Here is a 24,938-nt window from a genome sequence, read left to right as displayed (position 1 = left end):
CATTTATTGTATATTCTAGAAATATCGCAAGTTCCAATGCAAGCAGTTACTAGTAATTTCCCACTCGGTTTTGCGAAGTATTCCCGCCTCGTCTCATCTAGGCATCTGAAAAATTCGTCTCCCATATCCGTGTTATAAATCTAATCTATTCGCACGGTAACTCCCCATTTTGTTTTGAATGTAAATGCGCGCATAATACTCGCTAGTGATGTCCGTTGATTGCCGCATCGGATATTTTTTCGGATAAAATATTTAAAATTTTGTTATATATTTAAATAGTTTGTAATATATATAAACTTTTTACTATAAAAACAAACATTTCCGATAAGCATTTTCATCATTATAAGTATTTCACAATAAGATCAGACATCTAGCCTTCAGCAGCACTGCTATTCCAGCCAGAGTCAGATGGTTCTAGGCATCTCTGACAAAAGGCAGTATAACGTGGTTTCTCGCTTTGAGCCTCATTGGCAAGCTGGCAGTCGCTCACCGACCCATGGAGATATACGAGTAGGTATAATACGTTTATTCACCATTGGAACACATATCAGAATTCTCATGGGTCGTCAACTTATTATCTATTTATTTTTTATCCATTTTATTTTTGATTCTACTCTGCTTGGGTAGATATTTTAGCAATAGAGAAGAAGCAGAAAGAAACTCCATAATAACACATCTTGTAATAAAATTTAACACAGATTTATATAAATACACTTTATCAGATATAGCCTGAATGAAATCAAAATAATCAGGCGATATCACTACCTAGGACTGTTTGCTTTTTTGTCAATTTATTTTTAATACGCATTTTGAATTTTGTTATGGTAGTCCAGAAGTGTTTTGCATTTTATTAAAATAGGACGAACTACGATATAAAATCTCAAGATCTTACAATGCGGTCTCGTTACCATATCTTCATCATCTTTATTATCATCTTCTTCATCAGTTCAGCTATAGGATGCCCATGGCTGGATACAGACCTCCTCAAAGATTTTTTTTCTGATGACGTTAATAATGTCATCTATCTGCCTTTTGGACACCCTCCGCCGCGCTTGTCTCGTGGTCCCCACTTCAAACCTAATACGCGATATGTAGACAGCACTGCCACTTTAGCCAAACAGAACTATGAAGGGGTACGGATCTGCTTACCTAATTCAATATCGAAGACAATTTCTAAGTTTGATGAAATATGTCTATATTCTATAGTCTCGTGTGAAGTTTGTGCTGTTAGCCTTGCGGCTTTTACAGCTTCATCGGTAATGAGTTCACGGAACGGAGGGGTCCGTGAACTATATAAAATTTACAAGATTCGAGTTTTCGAACCCGGATCAGTACTCGGCGGGGAGACGAGGAAGTCACAAAGGTAGTGGCCGCGAGATGGAGGCAGCGGGGTCAACCCAGCCAACTCTCGAGGACAGAAACCCAGCGCGACCCAGCTGGCCGGTAGAACTTACGACTAGCGCGCATGTCTGGTCAGTGTTGCTGAAGTGTACTGAGTGAGGAGTTAAGTGTTGACGGCAGCGTGGACCACTCGGCAATCTAATGAAGGATACTGATCCTACCTCGGATCGCCCACGCTGTTCGCCGTTTACGTAACGGACGATGAGAAGTGTGGTGGGTGATCTTTGTGCATCACATGAAATTTGTGTCTTATATCCGATGTACACTTCGTTACATCCCTAGCACGCACGTGAGAACAGGAACCGGCCATCTCTCTTCCTTAACTTCAAGTTGTGTAGGGACGCAATTTATGCACTTACCACCTCTTTAACATTTGAATCCGTTGAATGCCGAGCGGCTTTCGGCTCAGCGCGCTGTTTATCAGCATTATCTGCTACAGAATTGCGGCCAAGTGTCAACATACGCGTAGCTTTATAAAGTTATTAATTTCGCTATGAATATTTGAATAATAGTTTACACTTGAATGCAAGGTTCATAACTTAAGTGTCACTGCAATGGTTTTATTCGACTCGTATTTCAAATGCACTATACTAATTAATGTTTTGTTTACTTCTTTACAATCAGAACAGACATTACTTATAGGTTAATATTTATTCTTTTTATTTGTGTATTTCTTATTTTAAAAGTTTCATTTGTGATCTAATAAGTCCATAGCAAAGTCAAAGGTTCAAAAGGTCAAAGGGTCATACAGGCTACTTCCCAACTAGTCTTATTATAAATCTGTGAGATAGACGTATATCCAGTAAGCTGGAATGATGACGATAATGCATATTACAAATAAAATTGTGGGTTTTAAAGTAGGTCTTAGTCTAGAGGCACTCTGTACCCTGTCACCACAAAAACGAGGAATATGCAAATGACATTTAGGCAGCAATGAAAGTCCTGTCCAGAAGAAACTTCGACTAAGCTCATTCTTTTGTTTCTTCTTCACGGCATTCACATGGAAAAAAAAGAATAAAGAACTGGAAATAAACTTTCCTTGTAATAAGATATAGCGAATCTTTACACATATATGTAAATAAATAAAATTGGAGTGTCTGTGAGTAATATTAAAATAACTATATACGATATATATACGATACGTATACCAAAATTACATTTTTTTTAATTTTTGTCTGTATGTCTGTTTGTTCCGCCTAATATCTAAAATGGCTAGACCGATTTTGGCGGAACTAATACTAGAAGATATCAGATGTAATAAAGCGTAACTTATGTTACTTTGATTATAGATAAGAAATTACACGGAAAAACTTTTTTTTTTGTTAAACTCAACGGAAAAGGAGTCGGGAGCACAGGTAGTGATTTACATAATAAGATGATAATAAAATATGTAATGTTTTATATAGGCATAATTAGTTTTAACAAAAAACCGACCGTCAAAATAAAACGCATTCATGTTGATAAAAGTTTTTAGTATATTTACTTATAGGTATAAAATATGCTATGAGTAAATACATTTCTTTGTTCGAGAATTCGCGATTCGAAATATTGCAAATATTTACTTGTATAATTTTTATGTAATGAATGTACAAACATACAGATATCTATCATCGTCATATTTTAAGGCTTGTAATGTTCACTACTGGACATAGACTTAACCCATAGTTTTCCAATAGAACTGACAACATGCGATCTAGATTCAGCGTCCTCTGATGATCTTAAAAATGTCAACTATCCTTGTGGTATCTACCTCAGAACTCTAAGGCGGCCATTAGTTCAGCGCCCTGTCTTACACATTACCATTTCAACTTTTTCAATCTCCTGGTTAATATCTGATACTTCCTTTCGTATATGTATCTCCTCATGTCTATTCTTAAAATATTATTTAAGAAATTATTTCAATCAAGGTGACATTGATACAGGTAAAAATAATCGAATGCTCTTTCCCGACTGGAGTTTCTTTTTGCTTCTAGTATTTTTGTGGATATAACAACTTGCGAAGCAGAGTAATGTCAAAAATGAAATAAATTATAACAATAAAGTAGCAGTGTGCTGGCCATATATCGCGAAGAATAAAATCCTTCTAGACTCTTAATTTTTGGAGACTGGAGACCACAAGACTAGCGGTGTAGTATGTCTAAAAGACGGACTTTGTAAAGATAATCAGAAAACAATGGAAGCAGATCGCTTCCAATCGGAACTATTACCAATCTATGGGGAGTTCTATATTCAACTATGGGCGTTCTGTGGCTGAAATGGTAAAGATAATGATAATAATGATGATGATATGTTATCGACACCGCATTGTAAGATCTTGAGATTTAATCTCGATGAGAAATCCCGAGTAATGTCCTGTTCTATTTTTAAATCGCAAAACATTATTAGACTACCATTAACAAAATTCAAAATGCGTATTAAAAATAAATTGACGTAAAAAGCTTATTATTACCGAATATTTAAATGATAATAATCATTGGCAATGATGTCCCCTGATTATTTTGATTTTATTTAGGCTGTATCTTATCAGATATAACAGTCATACACTATCGTGTATATACAAATCTAAAACTATAAAGTTTGACCAAGATTTGTATATACATATTTTATACTAAAAGATGTGTTATTTTTCAAGTTTCTTTCTGCTTCTTCTCCATAACACACCTATTCATCCATAACACCTTGCGAAACAAAATACCTCGCTTTGTGTCGTTTCGTTTCGCGTTTTTTTTCGAAGTTACGTCGCTGCTTAATTAGTACTAATTTTCACTGTGCGTCGTTAGATTTTCGAGATTGCGTTGTTTTGAGTACGAGTCGTTAATTTTTTTTTTAAATTATCTTTTTTTCTAAAAGATGGCAACACTTTTGTTTCAAATTGCACCATGCCAACCAAAACTTGTGGATTCCCTTTCTAATTAAAAATCAACGCAATTTTAATACAGTTTTATTTTCATTTTGTTTTGCTTATTTTAGAGTTCAGTTTCAATTACGTAGTGTGTTGTAATGTAGTGTGTTGTACTTTTTTTTTAAATAGAATAATAAATTTATATAAATTTTAACGTGTTGTTTCTGGTTACAAAAAAGGTAAATATTTTGCCAATTTATTTATTGGCAGAGTTATATTAATTTGGTTTTTCAAATATTTACTTTGTTCAATTTTCTTTTCAAAAAGTTGTATTTTCGTAACCCTGCAACCTATCTTCGATCTTTACATGGTTTGCTTAAGAAAATCTTAATTCACTCTGCGGTGTTCTAATTTGCGTCGTGTTTTTTTGGAACGTAACCACGACGCAAAGTGAGGTATTGGTGTAGAGTCAAAAATAAAATAGATTAAATAAAATGATAATAAGTTGTCAACGAGTAAGTTCGGTTATAAGTTCCGAAGTTGAATAACTGAATTTAATATTTATCTTTTATCTTCACCCACAATTATTTACCCAATTCATGAACAATAAACCCCTTTTATCGGATAGAACGGTAAGCGGGTCCGCCAAACAAACGAGCCGTTCAATAGATGTCAAAACACCGGTTCGCCTATTTTCACTTCCAAATGCCGAGCATTGTCCAACTGTTGAGATGGTATCGGCTTAGCTGACGCCGCGGTCGCATATCTACGAGATCTACTCGATTCTGTGATCTACGGCCCGCGGCGTGCGCCTAATGCGGAGCTTGGGAATACGGACCTCGGAGAATCTCGAAATGACTCTTAAGCCTACATTAAAATACATTTAGTTAACGTTGCATTACATAGACTTATAATAAACAACGGACAATTATTCAAGAAATTTTTGGAACATGTTTTTTTATTTCTTTTTTGATGTGTCATTGGCAAATTGTCCCATCCTTTCTGTGGATATTACCAATCGATATAGAACCGAATAAGAGATCGATGGAACGGAACAAAATCACTCAACCATTTCATCATCATTTCCAACTGTAAATTGTTCACAGCTGGGTATAGAGGATGTTTATGCCCAGCAGTGTAACATAAATTGTCACTACGCTTGCCGGTCTCTGGTCTATATTTTAAAATAAAACTACAAGGAAGTTAAAACGGGTCTTGCGTGCATGCTTACAACGAAATTAGACAGGTTAAAACCATCATCAAAGTGATGCCTTTTAAAACTTACTATTACAGGTTCAAAGCAGCCTACATCAAGCATATTCAACTACCTTAATACACTTTCACACTTAAATTGTTTACAACTTTAACCACCTGTATAACATGTCGTGTATTCTTTGTTAGAGGTCCCTAATTAAATAAATACATAAATAAACACTCCCAGTTTATTTTCTTATATTCTCCCCTCCACTTTACTTAAGACACAGGCGGCCACACTTTTCAACTATGTCGGTCACTTTCGTTCGTCTACCAATCTCCTCATTACTGATATGATCTTGTTTTAATTGTAAAGCCCTTTCTGTTCTCGTTGAGCGGTATTACTTGTGACAGTCCAAGTCGAGGTGCTCTTGCTGGTAGCTTTAAGTCTCTCTCCGTGGAGCGTCCACTGAATCGATTTAATACCTGGATAGTCTCCCAATTATCGAGCCTTGCTGCCTTAAAATAGGTTTTAGACTAAGCACCCTCAAGGCCCTGCTTACTCGCATCCGCGAAATCTGCAAATGCCATTTGGGCAGGAGACCAAGTCAGATATAAAAGACTGTGCTTGCTGCAGCATTCCGAAGTGAGAGACCACGTTTTAGAGTCGAAATACATCTCTGATAACACATATTGATCGTAAAATTTTGTCTTAAAGCCTTGTACAGTAATACCCCGCTTTACGCGAGGGATACGTTTCAAAAAAAATCGCGTTAACTGAAATTCGCGTATAACGAGGTTCATGATTAAACATAGTCAAAAATTATTACAAAAAAAATACAAATCATTTTAATCAATCACTTTAATTCTAGGAACACTTTATGCAATACATGCTCTTATTTTTTACGGAAAAATACATCTATTGTCTTTTGGGTAACGTTTTGTTTACGTTCTTGTAAAATACGTTCATAACACCCAACACTGTTTTTAATTGTTTAACAGATGGTCAAAACACCATAGAGAAGTTGATGACTACATTATATTTATACGCACTCTTTCGCGTAATTCGAGGCAATTGAGCGCGAAATTTGCAATTCGCGTTATAGTGAAACCGCGTATAACGGGGTCGCGTAAAGCGGGGTATTACTGTATACGTACTCGAGATTAAGAAAAAAAATATAGTTTTTAGTATAGGAGCATATTACTAAAATAAAACGGTATCGAGCACTCGCAAATACCGTTCGTTGGGACCGACAGCGTAATGTCTCTCCATCTGTCACAGCGCGCCGTGAAGCCCCTATTTGGCGTCCGGTTAGCACCCGACGTATCGATGGTCGTAAATCGCGCTAACGGTCCACGCAATCACCCGTCCGCGGCGCGTGAGTTGTCAACTTATTATCCAAGCGATTATCGGCCTTGTTGATTTCCCTTTATTACTACGCCCCCGTTGTTTACGCTGAGATACAGTTACAATAAAAAAAAATTACCTATAGTATTTATTTATTTACAATTTACATTGTAATGTGTTCTTTAATTTTAGTAGATTATAGTATGCAAATGTAATACAAGAAAACATAAATGTTTCTTGACAATATTATTTCGATTTTTACATTACAATTATTTATAAATATACCAGCTGTTCATACAGAATTGTACTGGCACAATTATCTTACCCGTATTAAAGAAAAATAAACATATTAACATTTCAATATGATCATTTCGTTTATTGATTAAATGTGAAATACTTTTTTTAATACTGATATACCAGATGCAGCTGTTAAATCAGAGGTAGAGCTTATGTAATAGAAAAAATATTGCAAGTAATAAAACGCAGCTTGAAAGCGCAGTGGGTTCCAGCTCATAAAGACATACTGGGTAATAATAAGTCAGATAAATTTGCAAAAAAAGTACGTAAGGAATTGGGTTTTGCAATGAAATTTTTAAGTCATCAAAAGTTAAGAGTTACAAATAGAGCATCTTCGTATGCCGTGGTTTGCCGATTTTAAATGCATTAAAACTAGGTAATATTTATTTTAAAACAGATCTGGACAAATTACTTTAAATAAAATTTCTCATTTAATGCAATAATCGGACTCTTCCAAAGTTAGTGTGTATGGTGTGATGAAAAATGTATATCATGTATTGATGGAATATGCCAATAATTGTAATAAGAGACAATTATCGCCGAGTCGAAAGTGGCCGGACGATGTTGTAAAAAATGAATAAAACCTCAACCTAAAATTAAAAACAAAAAACAACGACAATATAAATTTATAACGAGAGAAATGGGAAACGCTTGAAATCTAAACCTAAACTGTCAAATGTACAAAGATTCAACAGAGTTTGAATTTGGAATTTTTTCAATTTCCGCTCAATTTCCTTTTTTTTTTTTGGTGTACGAACCTTCGATTAGGTCAATTATTAATTAAATTATGACGTAACCAATGTTTTGGGATTCATTTTCATATATATATATATATATATATATATATATATATATATATATATATATATATATATATATATATATATATATATATATATATATATATGTCATACACATAACTATGTGTATATATGTGAAGATTCCGAAGGAGTTCCGAGTTCGATTCTCGTCACACGCTTTGAGTAATTTTATTTTATTTTTTATAAAATCTTTAAGGAACTTTTACATCTACTTCAAATATTCTACATAAAGTGATTACTCTAAAATTAATTAAACTAAATATATTAAATTATGATTTCACTTGAAATGCAGGGACAGCATACAGGGACGGATAGTATGGCATAATTAATTTTAACATGAAGTTATTAGAATTCGGTAAATGCTTGTTCTTGCTTCTTCTTTTTCAATTGATGGACTTGCATTGCAAGGTTTACATCTTCTATAAGATCACCACGATGATCAGCCCTGTGCTGACCGTATCCTGCGAATTCCCGCGACATTAATTGTCACCATTTCACCTAATGGGGGTACCTGCCTACACCAGGTCTACAGGCACGTAGTCGCCAACCTTTCGGCTCCAACGGCCATCACTATCATTAGGCTATATATTATTTCTGAAAACATTTATTTTTGAACACGGTTACCATACATTAATTAATAGCAGTTTTATACAATCATCCTATATAATCGTAAATACTGCACACTTTTCATATTGTCTCTCGTTTCCAGAGCTTTGAACTGTAATCATTAGTTAGTATCGTTTTAAATGTCGTTACTCCAATAGAGGACGCTGTGGAACTCAACTGGCAAATTTTGTAATATTAATTTGTTTACGACTGTCGAGATACTCGGTTTAATTGGTATCTCTAGGGCTGTCACTAGTCTGTTTATCTTTTTTTATCATGACAAACCTCTTTGGTCTTGCTCTTTGAAGTGACTTTATATATTTATTTCTACGCGCAAATCAAAATCTTTATTTACAATATAGCGTTATTTTTTAACTACATCTTCTTTTTCTTTTTCAGTCGATGGACGCACTCTACCAGGCATAGTCCTCCCTCAAGGATAGCAGCGATGGCCAATTAAAGCTGCCTGTATCCATCGACTTCTAGCGATCTTAACTGTCGTCGATCTATCTTGTGAAGCGCGACTCCGCGTCTGATCGTGTTCGGCACTCTAGAACCTTCCGGCCCCAACGGCCTAAGCTTTTTTTTTTTAAATGGTCCCCGCTGTTGGGGACGTCTCGTTTCCCTATCTCGTGTGGGACAGGGACTTTTTATTTCTAGTAATTTATTTATATTTTTTATTATTATCATTCTTCTTTTTCATGTATCATCTTATCTGTCGTACTGTTTCTTTCATTCTACAATTTTCCCAGTCTTTCTCTTTCATTCCATTAGCCATACATCCATCCTCAACCACTACATCTAGGTTTCCTTACTATTTTATTTTGCAACATTACATTTATTGTTCAAATATTTAACACGTATTTTCTTTTTAATTATCATCTTATATTATACTATTTATTGCACTATTTTTGGTACTACTATATTCCTTTTATTTCTATATTTTAGTGTTTGTTTTATTTTTACCTATTGCATTTATTACCACCTTCCTGCAGTAGCTGAGAAAGCATTCTCTCTCCCCTTCGTCTTGCATGATGGCCGAGACATTCCTTTCCTCTATCTTTTTGCCCATTCGGCATTCGGAATCTGCGCGCAGTCTTCCGGACGCCGGACAGTGGGCCACAAGGAGGACCACGGTCTGGCCCACGCCCGGTTCATAGAAGCACGAAGGGTCCTCCTTGAGCTTGAACCTGTGAAGGTACTCAGAGAACCCCCCGTGACCCGTGAAGAGCTGTGCCATTATGGTATATATTAAATGTGCGAATATAGTATGGGAGACATATGTAGTATAGTAGCTGCCTTTCGCGACTTGCTATGTCGTTGGTTAACATAGTGGAAGATCTACTCACTACTCCGCGTCTCCGGATCCTTTCGGCCCCAACACCCATTGGTTGAAAGAGCGATATGCTCCGCTCATTCACACTTCAGACGTGCAATTCTTTAAACTACATCGATGATCTTGGCTCTTTTCTTAACTACATACCTAAGTAATAGTTGGTTTCAAGCCTCCCTGATAGGCGGAAAGGATACTAGAGAAGAATTCCTCTCATACTGCAAGGAAATAATTAAAAAAGTGATACAAAAAAAAATAAAAATTAAAGAAAATAAGAAAAATTTTAAATAGACAATAAGAAAAAATGTGATAATATGTAACTCAAAATGTGATAAAAATGTAAACGAAAAGAAATAAAGATAAAATGTAACATGTAATGAGGGAGGAATGAAAGGTCACAGAGTAAAAGGGAAAGATAGCAGAAATGTGGCATGAAAGAATAGATTGAAAGAATATTCCAAGAACGAAAGGAGAGAATGGAAATAATAAATAACTATGTGAAAAAAAAATTGCCCGTAAAGTTCCTGTCCCACCAAAGATAGGGGTACGAGAGGAAAAAAAAATATAGTTGGTTTCGTGTATGCCGCTTATATCTGTTGTAACTATTAGTTTATTTATAAACTATGTTCACTTCATCATCATCATCATTTTAGCTGCAGGATGTCCACTGCTGGATATAGACCTCACCGATAGATTTTAAATAAACCGTTTGGATGGTATATAATATTTTTTTTATTTCGGACACATAATTTATGTGACAAAATTAAATAAAAATAATAAAACAAAACAATCTATGAGAGATGGGCAATCTCCACCCATCATCGTTATATGGATAAGACAAACGCTTATATTAACTTAAAGATCTTTATAATTCATAGTACGTTGTGCGTTCGGGTTAAGAATGAAATGATCTAAATAGAAAATCAAGTTCACAGTAACCGACTGCAATTTTGTTCGATTATATATTGTATGTAATTTACCAATGCTATACTATCACCAAAATATAAATTAATACTATAATTGCAATGATACTGTCACGAGACATGGCACTATTAAAATTTCAAGTATAGCGCATCGCGGAAATCGCTAAATTTTTGTAGGGGCAACATTACGCCACCGTCAGCGGCGCTTCGAAAAGGGGAATTTCACAGAAATATAATTCTTTATTTACATAGTTTTTATGGCAGCAATATTACGTCACCGTCAGCGGCGCATCGAAGAGGGGAATTTCACAGAAATATAATTCTTCATTTACGATATCAATATGAACGAAGATCGAATGAATAAACACACCTTTACTTCGGGCTTAGTGTTACTATATTAAGACAGGCCCTAGGAAGAATCTCACACATTAGTTTTGCAATGGTTTAAACTTGGAAGTAAACAGAGAAGATAGAAGTGATAATAAAGAAAAAAAAATCATTTCGATATCATGTTTCAGTACTATGTACTTATAGGTACGAAGTATTTAACGTTTACTTTTAAGCAAACTGTATTTCTTGTAGCAGCGGAGCCTTCGCTCTTCCATTAAGGTTTTTACAAAATTATCTTTACGTTCCAGAACAGTTCGTTCCACCTTATAATAATAAAAAAAAAATCACAGCCCATTTTTAGTTTTAAACAACGTATTAATTTTTCTAATTATTAACATGTTCAGTATTCCTGTAACAAGATAGCTGCTGATTTGTGTATTTTACAGTGAAAAGACAAAACATAGATATATAAATGGTGAAAGCATTAGATAAGTACAACGTAAGATTTCTGCATCGAAGTACTGTTCGTTTAAACGTCGAAAGGTCGGCATGTAGCCAACGTAACAGCTCTCTCTTTATGTTGTCTGCAAATCAGATCTTTCAAGTTAAACCAGAAGCTTTTCTTCAATCAGGAAACTTAAACCAACAACAATATTATTTTTAACTTCTTTTTTGCGGCAGTATCAATTTTGTAACATCTGACGTAGAGTAAGGATAAGTAAATATAAGTAAGTAGTAAAAGTATAAGTAAACATAATATTGAAAATAATGTAAACAAAAGTAAATAACAATAATGAAGAAAATAAATCAAAATTGTAAATTTGCAAGAAGCGGCGAAAGATGGGATGGGATGCGTGACTTAAATTTAAACAAATACTGATAATGTGAAGAATGAAAGAAGAAAGAAAATAAGAAACTGTGATGGATAAGAGAGAGAGAGAGAGAGAAACAAAAGCATTAAAAAAAGAAAGAAAAAAAATTGCTAAAATGAAAACAAATGCTTGACAACCCTAGCGTAAACTTTTAATATCTATTATTATTAGTTACTGCGTACTTTTCGCATCATAATTACAGTTTTTGGGCCTTGGATATTCATGCTTGTTTCTTAGGCTGATGACTCACTATTGCGATAACTTTTATATAACGACCGTGCAAGTGTAATATATTATAATAAATAGACGGAGCGTGAAAGCGCGGGAAAACACTGAATGCGGGTGGCGCAGGGCATTGTGGCGATCTTTGAAGGAGGCCTATTTCTTGCAGTGGGCATCCACTAGATGAAAAGAAGAAGTTGCTAGTGATGTCTTACGTCAATGAAGTCATGCCAGTGATGTCTTACGTCAATGAAGTCATGCCAGTGATGTCTTTCGTCAATGAAGTCATGCCTGTGTTGTCTTGCGTTAATAAAGTCATGCCAGTGATGTCTTACGTCAATGAAGTCATGCCAGTGATGTCTTACGTCAATGAAGTCATGCCAGTGATGTCTTACGTCAATGAAGTCATGGCAGTGATGTCTTATGTCAATGAAGTCATGCCAGTGATGTCTTTCGTCAATGAAGTCATGCCTGTGATGTCTTGCGTTAATAAAGTCATGCCAGTGATGTCTTACGTCAATGAAGTCATGCCAGTGATGTCTTACGTCAATGAAGTCATGCCAGTGATGTCTTACGTCAATTTAGTCATGCCAGTGATGTCTTACATCAATGAAGTCATGCCAGTGATTTCTTACGTCAATGAAGTCATGCCAGTGATGTCTTACATCAATGAAGTCATGCCAGTGATGTCTTACGTCAATGAAGTCATGCCAGGAATGTCTTACGTCAGTGAAGTCATCCTAGTGATGTCTTACGTCAATGAAGTCATGCCAGTGATTTCTTACGTCAATGAAGTCATGCCAGTGATGTCTTACGTCAATGAAATCATGCTAGTGATGTTTTACGTCAGTGAAGTCATGCTAGTGATGTCTTACGTCAATGAAGTCATGCCAGTGATGTCTTACGTCAATGAAGTCATGCCAGTGATGTGTTATGTCAATGAAGTCATGCCAATGATGTCTTACGTCAATAAAGTCATGCCAGTGATGTCTTACGACAATGAAGTCATGCCAGTGATGCCTAACGTCAATGAAGTCATGCCAGTGATGTCTTACGTCAATGAAGTCATGCCAGTGATGTCTTACGTGAATCATGTTAAGGCGGTAGAGTCGCTCAACCATGTAAAGGGCCATGCTCAGGATTTCTGTACGAAATCGTATAAGGAATGAGATCAACAAAAGAAAGTAAGTAAAACAGCCCAGCGAATCGACAAGTTGAATATCCCTTCCTCATATTTAAAAAAAAATCTATTTAAAGCGGTTTTCGTACAACATCTTTCGACAACATTAATAAAAAATAATATTCAAAATTGGAACTTTTAACATAACTCTTATTGATCTTCAACTTATTATCTATTTATTCTTCGCAAGGTATAAGAGTTGTGGAGAAGATGCAAAAAAAACTCTTTAACATCACATTTTTTAATAAATATTCATACAAATTTTTTACACATACACTTTATTAGACATAGCCTAAATGAAATCAAAATAAGACGACACCACTGCCAAGGATTCCAATCATTTAAATATTCATCTATTAAATAATAAGCTTTCGTAAATTTATTTTAAATATGCGTTTTAAATTTTGTTAGTGGTAGTCCAATAATGTTTTGCGGCATTTTATTTAAAGAAAAAGGTTTTTTCTTTACAGTAGACATCCATCTTTCAGCTGCCTTCTATTTGTGCGCTATATGGCATTTCCGCTGCCACTTAAACTTATTAATCCTCTGGTATTCGGAGATTTTCTTTTACCTATGGATATCCTTATTACTGCTTCGATCTCTGAGAGAAATCCCTAACATAGCCCCTTCCATATTTGAACATATAAATATATAAATACTTATAAATTACTTATCTCCACAGCCAATACGACTGTGAATATATCTGCAACTCTAGTGTATTGACAACCTAATAAGATGAAGAAACCTAGTTAGCTATGATCCCGAAATTAAAATGGCAGTATAGTAATAATAACCGGTAATTTTCGTGAACGTGACAAGCTAACTAACCTCCTAGATAGGTTGCACAATGAACGTGGTACGTGGTTTTAAATACGCTCTGTAATATAACTATATTTATAATTTGTAATTAAAAGTAGAAAAGTCACGACAAGACAGTAGAAATCTTTTGGGACTTGATAAAGATAAAAATAATTTTGTTTGTGAACTTATTATTTATTTATTTTTTAATATATTTTATTTTTAACTATACTCTGCTTCACATGGTGTAGTTGTGGACAAGAAACAGGATGAAATTGCAGTATATATATCATATATATTCTGTAGTTTCTTTTTTAATGTTTTAAGTAAGGTATATATAAATATATGGTATTCGAGTTCTTATAAACATATGATGTTACAGTTTAAATTTAAGTAATAATGAAATATTTAAAGTAATACTTTTTTACAAAGTTTATAATGTAAAACTTTAACGTGCTTTTAAATAAGTCAGTGTTAACTTTATACTGTGCTGTAACATATTTCTAAACGGATGTCGGAACTTAATTTGAATTTCAAATTTTAACAAAATAATATACGTAAAAACTTAACATTTATTTACATTAAAATACTTAAATAGTTTTAAAAAAATATATACATATACATAACATTAAAATGACCACCTTTTTATTTCATATTTTCAGGAGTTTATCACCGTGAAATATTACAAAATTAAACCTTTATTAATATAATAAAAATTTTGAATTGTTACAATATTCTGGAGGGAAGATAAAGTAAGAGAGACGGTGTATGATAGGTAACAAGGTATGGAAAAAATTGAAAGAGAATGAGAAAGACAATAGAGAAATGAATGAATGGTTTTAAGAAGGACAAAAAAGGAGCGTGTTTATAAATAATGTCCCTGCTTACACATGACGTGGGAACACAAGAAAGAAAACATGTTTTACGTAAATATTTCAATCACCAATAGTCATTTTCATCGGAAAACATATTAAAGTTTCTTAAAGCATCCCATTAAACTAAAAAATAAATTCAAAAATGCTTTTTACAATCAATATACGAGTTCATAAAAATGTTGACAAATACGCTATTATAACTAGAATTTGAAATAAGATCCATTAATGCATTTTAGTGGAGTTGATGTGTTTAACTTCGATGGCGTTTTAAAGAGAGTGATGTCGACATTGTAGATCTAATTAACATAATTTTAGTGATTTCAACTGACTTCTAATATGTAGCAGTAACATAACACCTTCTTATATTCGACTCGGCACATACACTAAGAGACTAAGAGACTACGAGAGATATATACACTAAGAGTTGCAAATATTCGTCCACTCACATTTTTCACTGGACCCATTGTAAATCTATGGGGGACATTGTCGAGCCGTGAACTTAAAATAAAAATGATGACATTGATTAATCAGGTTTGTACAGCATGTTTTATCAACACTAGCATGGTTTTACAATATGTCCTCGCAGGCATAATACTGTGATCAAAATTTATTCATAAAATGTAAATTCTTTATATATTTTTCCAAATCAATTTCATCTACAAAATAATCCCCCTCCGAAAAAATGCACTTTTGCACTCAAAAGAGTCGGAATAGTATTTTTCATATATAGCCTTCAAGATCTTGTTCAGTTCGGTTTTTATCTCCTCAATCATTTGTCAATCAGACTTTTGATTTTTCTGAATATTCAGAAGTCGCACGGAGCCGAATGAAGCCGAATTTTTGACCCCTTTTTTACGAAAAAAATTAATCGATTTAGGCCCCAATCTAGACTTATCGCGTTTGACAAATTTGAAACAATTCATTTAAACATATGTAACCAGGATATAATTAAATTTTTTTACAAACAGACGCTCGTCAAATATAACAGACAATCCTACCAACCTAGGAAAACAAAATACATGCCTTCTCAATGCCCAAGAGTTTTAAATGACAATTTCACCTTACTTTTAGATCACAGTGGTTTGTATGTATATATGTCTGCTATGTTCATCCCGCAACTTTGTTTATCTTTCCGAAACATTGTGTTACGAAGGCTTCTTACAAAAGATAGTGATTTTAATATATTGTTCGTTACAAGCTTTAAAGCATTAGGTTTTGTTTATATCACGCCCGAAACCCATTCCACAATTCTGAAGAGACCATTACATATAATTTAATTGTATGTTGACATTTGGATTTGAAAATTACAAATTTTATATCCTGCTTTCTTTAGATATATACTCAAATACATACGAGATTCTTACATTTCTCGTGTTAAATCTAGGTTGGTATAATACTTTTTTGGGGTCTACCTTTAAAGGGATATATGTATATCTTATTCATCAGAAAATATCTTTGAAATTTTTCCACCTATTTACAATCACCGTTTATAAAATAATCACTCTGGAATATATTAAATAAATTGATTTTCTTCTATAAGAATTTGTCAGGCAGTACAAAATTTGCAAGGCGAGATAGTAAACATTTTATTTTTTTAATTTTAATATGTAGTGGCAGGAAATAGCTATAAATTTACTCATTTATTACTTGTACGCTTATAACCAATCAACCTTTATAAATTCTTTAAACACCATCAGTGACGCATTAGATAAATAAACACATAAATGTATTTCTCTTCACTACTTGTATTTCTAATATGATAATTACAGTGGACATTTAGATTAAAAATTAGACCACTATTATAAAAACACGTTATGCACTTATTGCTTGTGTTTAATAATTATCATATTTATTGACAATTATTTATTTAAATGAATAAGTGCTCTGTTTCTCAATATCCAATGCTTAAAACAGAGTTCCCCAAACTTTTTTGTGTCGTAGACCCCTTGCCATGTTTATACGTGTTGGGTAGACCCCCTACTTACCTGAAATTGATTTCCTGAAAATTTCTGTAGTGAAGTTTAGTGTTAAAAACATGATATTATAAGAAAGTATGATGTAAGTAAATAGGTACTATCAGTGTATGTGGTGAGATCCTGTATCGTGGACCTTTTCATTTCATGGACCCTCAATTTTTTTTTCGCTGACGTAGACCCCTTGCAAGTTGTCATAGACCCCCGGGGGTCGATATACACCACTTTGGGAATCACTGGCTTAGAATGTAAATGCAGTCGATTTCTCAATTTTATACTTAAAGACACTAAACACTAGATAATAATATCTACGTAACAACACATTTGTTTATAAAATATAAATTCATTATTTATTATCCCAAATAAATTTCAAATTCAATTCACTTTATTCCCTGTCTGATAAAACGCACTTTTGCCAAGGCTTTTTGCGGTCATCGAAACAGACGGAATAATATTTTTCAAGTATAGGCTTAAAACCTTCTTTTCGGTTTTAATCTCCTCAATTATATCAAAACGAAGCCTCCACATCAGCCTTTTGAGTTTGCTGAATAGACAATAGTCACACTTGGCCAAAACAGACATATACAGTGCTTGCGGAACGATACGAGTCGAGTTTTTGACGCTTTTTTTTCCAAAAAATTTAGTTAAAATTAATGAATTTATGCACATGCACAATGTGTTTGTGCGATCATTAAAATTAATGATCGCACAAACACATTGTGCGATCATTAATTTTGTTATAAAAATTATTTTAAACCAACATATAATATATAATACTGTAATGTATACAGGTCGCAATGAAACATATATATCTCGACTCAATTGTACACTGCAATGTTCAAAGGCACAGAATTGACATCGGACATCGATTGCGATATCACTGAACGCTTGTTTCACTTATTTATATCCTGTTCAGACGTTCAATTGCCTGTTTATACGTCACAGTGCTTTATACGATAATTGTAATTCTATTTGATTTTATATTTCATTCTAGAACGGTCTATTATAAGGTGTTACTATGTATGCGGTGTTTGTTATAGAAATCGAACGAATTTGAAGTGGAGATAAAGAACCGACATGCGCAATATATGATGCCGCCTAGTACATACGACCTTAACATTTTTTCTATTCCCTCTTTTCAGCCGATGGACGCCTACTACAAGGCATGGGCCTCTCGGAAAGATCGCCACGGTGACAAGTCTTGTTCTGCCCTTATCCAGCGGTTTGTGGTCGCCTCTCGAATACCTTTCTCGGCCCCAAGCAGCCAGCGGTTGCACGAGCGATATGTCCCAACCAGTGCCACTTCGGATGTCCAATTCTTCGAACCACGTCGGTGATCTTTGTTCTTTAGCTGATCTCCTCATTTCTCTTTTGATTTGATCTCTCAGCAAAATTCCGACTACATCTCAGATCTATATGTCATCACCAGCAACACACGTTGGTTAAAGACCTTCGTCTTCAAACATCGCGGTATTTAAAAGAAGAAGTTTCGGTGTTCCTGAACATTGCCTATCCGAGTTGGATTTTGTTATATTTTATTCTATTCTTATGTATGTAGCTAGGATGTTAGGTTTTTAGTTATAATGTATTTTGTACTTTATATTCGCGCAAATATAAAGAAAATTGTCGCATTTTATTACGGATCTTTCTCACAAATGTGAGTGACTCAACGGGCTTTTCTTGTATACAATTAAATTTTCTTTTATCTAATACAGAGAAGTGCTTGTTTAGTTACAAGAAAAAACAAAACAGTTATTTTTCAGCCTTTATTAAAACCGTTCCAAGATGATGCGTGCTGCTTCCTAACGTTCGTATAGATCTCGGGAGGCAGATTTTGCCCAGCAGTAGATGTCTTAAAATAATAACATAAAATATATACTTATCACATTCAATACTATCTTGTTAAAAAATCCCATTGATTACACTTTCGATTTCACATCGATTTTTGTCCTTCTTTTGTTTCTATTTTGTGATTCTTTGTATTTATTTATTAACACTTTTTTGTACACCATAGATAATTAATAAAAGAAACTATTCATAACAACAGGCGGTCCTATCGCTCGAGGCGATCTCTACCAGACAACCTATGTACTATTTTATTTAATATAAAGAATATTGAACATCATTCATTTTTGCAAGTTTATTTTTAAACTTAAAGTTATTGATCTATCTTAGTTAAAGAACGGTTTGTTTATGGTCAGGTGAGTGGCTAAATGCTGTGTCATTTGATTGAATTAGAAATGATGTTAGAAAGAAATCCCGTGAGATTGCATCAACCCATCACTTAGGAATATTAGACGTGAAGATGTTACGTAGTTTTCTAACAACAAAGAAAACTAATTCATGTATAAATATAAAAATGATTATTAAAGAAGTCGAGTTATCGATATGATTTATGTTATCGACGTCATCAAAAGCGCAACAAGATATATTTTCGTTGAACCCGTCGAACCGGATTGTCTTAACAATAAGTAATTTAATTTTTACCGGGACCACTATACGGAGAGGACAAAGGCTTCGCGGCGGACGTCTCTCATAACTATATTTGCGAGGAAATCTCAACGGGTTCGTACAAAAACTTTTCGCCTGTTCCCAGAGCTCGCTGCTGCAAGTAGAGATGACAAGATTTTAGAAATAATCGGACCGTCTGTACATATACATGATTGATTCTATATATAAAAGCCTTAAAGGGGTGAATATATAGTTCATTAGCTGTAAATTTTTGTATGATGCACCCTATTAGAGCAGTTTTAGTCAAGTGGTTGCGATCGGAAGGCGCGTTTTCGTTACCCGGGATTCAATCTTGGACTACTCGGCTGTCGGAAGCAACGCAAGCCTCGCACCACCCTCGCGGGCACTGCGGACACTTTACTTCACTGTAGCTGTTTTTATAGGCGATCTATATCTTTCAGTGGGCATCTATCGGCTGATATGATGACGATAATAGTAATTATTTGTTACAAATTTTGGGACTGTCCTGAAAAAAAATTGTCACCCTAACTGCATCGCTCGCCGATCAGTATGCGGTGCGCGCCTCCGGCTCTTATCTCGCGATTGTCCTCTGACAAATAGTCACGAACATACTTCTGCCCCTAATGAATGCGCCGAATATTTATGATCTGCTTAACTTTCGAGATTAGTGATGTGAAATGCTATATTAATATAGCAGTTATTATAACTTCAGGTTTAAGTGCTATTTTATTTTGTATTACATATGAAATAATCTATTAGCTTAAAAACATTTTTTATAATTTCAAACATAGGTAATCATGCTTAACGCAAGTCTTGTCAATAGATTTCTCTTTGTGTTTGACACTAATCGGTGTAACATAACTCCCGAAGATACCCCGAGGAGGGGTGAAACACGTGTTGAGTGAATTAACGGTGGCAGTTGTGTAATTCGCATTGTTTGCCGCATACGTATTTATCAGCGGGCTGGCAAGCGGAGCACTTTGTTGCACAACTAACACTGCATGTGCGGAAGTGGCTAAATATTGGTCCTTTTCTTACTTAGGATGGACTTCCGCAAGGTAACGCCTGATTCCATTAAATATAATAGATTTCTTATAGGAACAATACACTAATGTGAAATAAATAAAGCAAAAATAAACAAGACAGAAAGTAATGTAAATAAGCGAAAATTATTTAATTGTGAAATTAAATAAGTTTTTTATGTAAGGATATTATATATTATAAATAGGATTGTAATGCCCTGTCCTATAAATACGATAGAGGGGAGCGAAAAAGGACCATTAAAACAATAGGAGCGAAAGGAAGCTGCATTGCATAGCCGTATGGTATTTACTTCAGAAACCTAAGGTCCCAAGCAACAATTTATTCTACTTACTATGTACAGGGACCTAGAATATAGTAACTTATTTTTATAGTGCCTAAAAATATATGTAATAAGCTTATCTTTAATTTTAATGATATTAGCGAAACGATTAAAATAATAAATATCCAAAAATATGTATTTAATCTATATAAAGAATGTATCCGATAAAATATAAGCATTACCAATTTGAATCTAGATAAAGATAAAGGTAAGTGCAGAACGTACCTGCAGGAGGACTAGACTGATATTTAATGGAATCAAGCGTTACCTTGCGGAAGTCCATCCTAAGTAAGAAAAGGACCAATATTTAGCCACATCCGCACATGCAGTGATAGTCGTGCAACAAAGTGCACCGCCCGCCATTTCGCATTGTTTACCGCATACGTATTTATCAGTAAGCTGGCTAAATATTGGTCCTTTTCTGACTAGACTGATGCTCAAGTACTACTTCGGTGTGCGGGAGTAGCACCTTACAGGGTTACCCGTTTTGGATAGACGGGGAGTCTCCCCGAGTTCGCCGGCAAAATCAAGGGTCTCCTGGAATTTCTCGGGGAGTTGAATTGTTTTAAGACCAACTCTAACGCAAAATGTGAGCATCGTCGCTTAGTTGCGGAAACCAGCCCGCTGAGATAATACAAGATAAAAATAAAAATTAAATTTCGATATATTATCAAATCACTAGAACATCACTAAACACTGTTTCTTTTATAGGATTATAACCTGTACGACACGTGTAAAAGCAGTAATCCCTTAAAGATTACTCTCACGAAACGAGTCCAAGCGAAGCTCGCAAATGGCCACTAAAAAGCAACGCTGTGCCAGAGGTCACAGATAAAAATTTACAGGTGGCCCTCCTTAATTTGTTTGCTGTCAATCGTTTGCAATCAAGACGGAATAAAAGATATATATATGAATCATTTGGAGACGATGAGAGCTTGAGAAATAACTTCTGGTAATGTCAAAGATTCTTCCAACCTCGCATTCAATCATTGTCCGAATTTTAATTGGATTTTGACGTTCGAGAAAATATAATTCACAACAGCGAAAATTGGAATGAGTTCGCGTATCGAAAATTTTAATTATTGACAAGCTTGTTACTAGTTTTGAGTCTGAATGTAATTATAATCGATTGATTTTACATTCATACAATTATGTTATTGTTTGACGGATTCGATATTATGTCGAAATAATTTTTAAATAAATGTTCGTTTTATTTTGTTATTTTGATTGTCATTCTTAGTTTTAATAATTATATACAAAGTTATTGGTTAAAGGGAGGAATTTATAGCCCACAAACAATTGTTTTCGAAATAATAAATAACCTAATGATAATGTTTTAATAAAAAGCCAAAATTTGAATTACTAAATAAGTATCCCTCTGCCGACTGTACTACCAAAAATTGTCTGTCGCATTCCAATAAAAAAATATATTTCATAGTGATCACTTTATATAGCGATGACAATTTTTGTTGACAAATATGCTATATACTCATCTCTTCGAGCTTTTAGATCTTTTATAGATCATTCTGTATATAATGATTTAAAATTAAAAGTTTACTCCGCATTTTTATGACTAAGTTACTTCACACCAAAGTTAATGGTGGTCGAAGTTTTATGTTTTCGTTTAAAGTATTTTTTTAAGTAATGCTGGTGAGTTTAAATAAATAAAAAAAATTAAATCGTTATAGAACGTCTGCATTTTAGTCAAAATTCGACCATTTATTTTTAAATTTAGAAGTTTTTGATCCATTTTGATATTGCAAAGATGAGCTATAGAAAAAGGTTATATTAAATTAAGAGTAAAATTTCGTAGTCCCTTCTTATCTGTATATATATATTCCTTCTAAGTTCTCTGAGTCGTATAGTTCTAGATATACCGTGATGAGACAGAGACATAGCCGGAAATCTATAGATATATAGATTTGCGAATACCGTTCGAAATTCAAATTATTTGACGGACCGCAAGTGAAACGGGCAATGGGACGGCAGCGTCATACGTCACGTCCTCAATGTTATCGGCGGATCTCGATCGATTTACGCGGACATGCGCAGGAGTAACTGCTTGTCATCGCGGATTGATTGCTTCGTGATCTGATGACGGTGCGCCGGTGAAAAGTCCACGTACTAAATACAAACATAAATATATAAGTTGTTTCTTTTTAAACCAGGAAGCTTCGTTCTTATTCTAATTTTGGAAAGTTTAAATTAGAGGTTTTACTCAGGATTTTGTAATTCAAAATGTTGCGCAGCACTACATACGTATTAACAATTTTAAAGATTAGTATAATGAGACCGTATAACGCTTCCAAAGTCAACTTATTTGCTTATTAATCATTTTTAGTAGCGTTTTTGTTTGTATCTTTATTTATTTTAAAAAAAGCACAACAAAGACAGATGCACTAAAATGTTACATTAAGCTTTATAAAGATTACATATATGGCCTATCCTCTAAGATTTATGAGTTATGAGGTATTTTAAGCCACCAGAACCCACTTGGTGGTCATCTTCTTCTTCTGCGAGGCGATCTCTAGCAGTCAACCTTTCGATGGAGATAAGAGGCATAAGGGAGAGGGTAGTTTAGAATTTACCGACAAACAAATATTTACTTAAAATACTATTCATATATATAGAAGAATGCTTATATATACATATCTGTATATATACAGTTTACGTGGAAAAGTTATTACATAAATACGAATAAATAAAAGATGCAACACAATATCTTATTTTAGAGGTCAAGGAAGTGTTCTTTTACGATTTAGCTACTTATGAAGCGATAAAAAAGAAATTCGAAATTCGAATATACTACCGTACACGAGATAAAGGTTAAGGTAATTGACAGACGTAGTTTCTCAACTGGTTCCTGCATCGAAGACCAACATATTACAGGCAGATAGCAGTGGACGGGGGTTATCGTTAGGCCGCAAACACACGAGCACGCAAACAGGCGGAGCGAAACGGCATCGCTCAGCACCATCACGACTAGCCAAGCACGGACTATTCTAAGGGCATCTACACACGTGATTTTAGATGATTTATTAGAATAAGAACTTACAACCATCCGACTATATCTTTTTTTATTATTAGAATATATATTCCACAGGCATTAGCTTACGTAATAATTTTTTTTCTCACGTTTTTTGGATATCACTGTGTTCAGTGTCTCTTAATCTATTTCAACGACGCCATAACAATGTCCAGTTTTTAAGATTACGTACTTGCGACCACTTCCTCATCCCTACTCCATATTGGTATCCTCGAGTTGTGCGCCAGTGTCTGTGCGGCGGTTGCCGTATTCGCCACATCGATGAATCTCGCGATCGCATCTAGAGTCTCGTCCGTGCTATACAGGCACGAGTTCGTGTGACGTGATATTACTACCACCAACACCCGGACAATGGGTCCAACATGCGGACACTGTCATCCATCCCAAGGGTGTCTGTTGTTCGAAAAACGATTACCGTCTTGCTTTTTAGCCCTTGACCCTTGTAGATGGTGAACGTCATTGAACCAGTCTCTGTACCAAAATCTTTGCTAATGAAAACTTGTTTTTCGGCTTGGATGTGGCTAAGGTATAATGTGTTTCAATGTTTCGAGATATTTTCCTAAAAGTAAGGGCACGTACTCAGGTAGTGCACCACACCCTTTGGATGAATATATTCTTAGTAAGAAACGAACCAATATTTAGCCACTTCCGCACATGCAGCGGTAGTCATGCAACAAAGTACACCGTCCGCCAGCCCGCTGATAAATGCGTATACGGCTAACAATGCGAATCACACAACCGCCACCGCCAAATTACTCAACACGTGTTTCACCCCTCCACGGGGCATCTTCAGGAGTTATGTTACACTGATTAGTGCCAAACACAGAGTCACAGATCTCTGATCTTACGCATTTATCAGCTGGCTGGCGTACTTAGTTGCACGACTACCACTGCATGTGCGGAAGTGGCTAAATAGTGGTCCTTTTCTTACTTAGGATGGACTTCCGTAAGGTAACGCCTGTTTCTATTAAAGAATATATTCTTTGAGATTCTTTAATTACGTATTACATTAATTTTATGACGTTGGTCCATCTAGTTAGTG

The 24,938-nt window shown here is 34.7% G+C and overlaps 1 protein-coding gene across 1 annotated transcript; it reads left to right on the top strand.

Annotated features, from left to right (window-relative positions):
• Window positions 1-12,395: 12,395 nt before the first annotated feature.
• LOC137920012 (adhesive plaque matrix protein-like) lies at window positions 12,396-13,358 on the top strand. The gene has a single exon (XM_068763246.1). It carries the CDS (start codon window positions 12,396-12,398, stop codon window positions 13,356-13,358), a length of 963 nt encoding a protein of 320 aa, XP_068619347.1.
• Window positions 13,359-24,938: the final 11,580 nt, after the last annotated feature.

Source organism: Battus philenor, unplaced genomic scaffold (genome assembly GCF_028537555.1).
Source record: "Battus philenor isolate CCGP_79_NKW_IND1 unplaced genomic scaffold, ilBatPhil1.0.hap1 SCAF_17, whole genome shotgun sequence".
Classification (NCBI taxonomy): domain Eukaryota; kingdom Metazoa; phylum Arthropoda; class Insecta; order Lepidoptera; family Papilionidae; genus Battus; species Battus philenor.
This window is presented reverse-complemented; position numbering and strand designations above follow the sequence as displayed.

Coding starts and splice junctions, on each gene's coding strand:
- LOC137920012 (XM_068763246.1), top strand. CDS start 12,396: ATGTCTTACGTCAATGAAGTCATGCCAGTGATGTCTTACGTCAATGAA.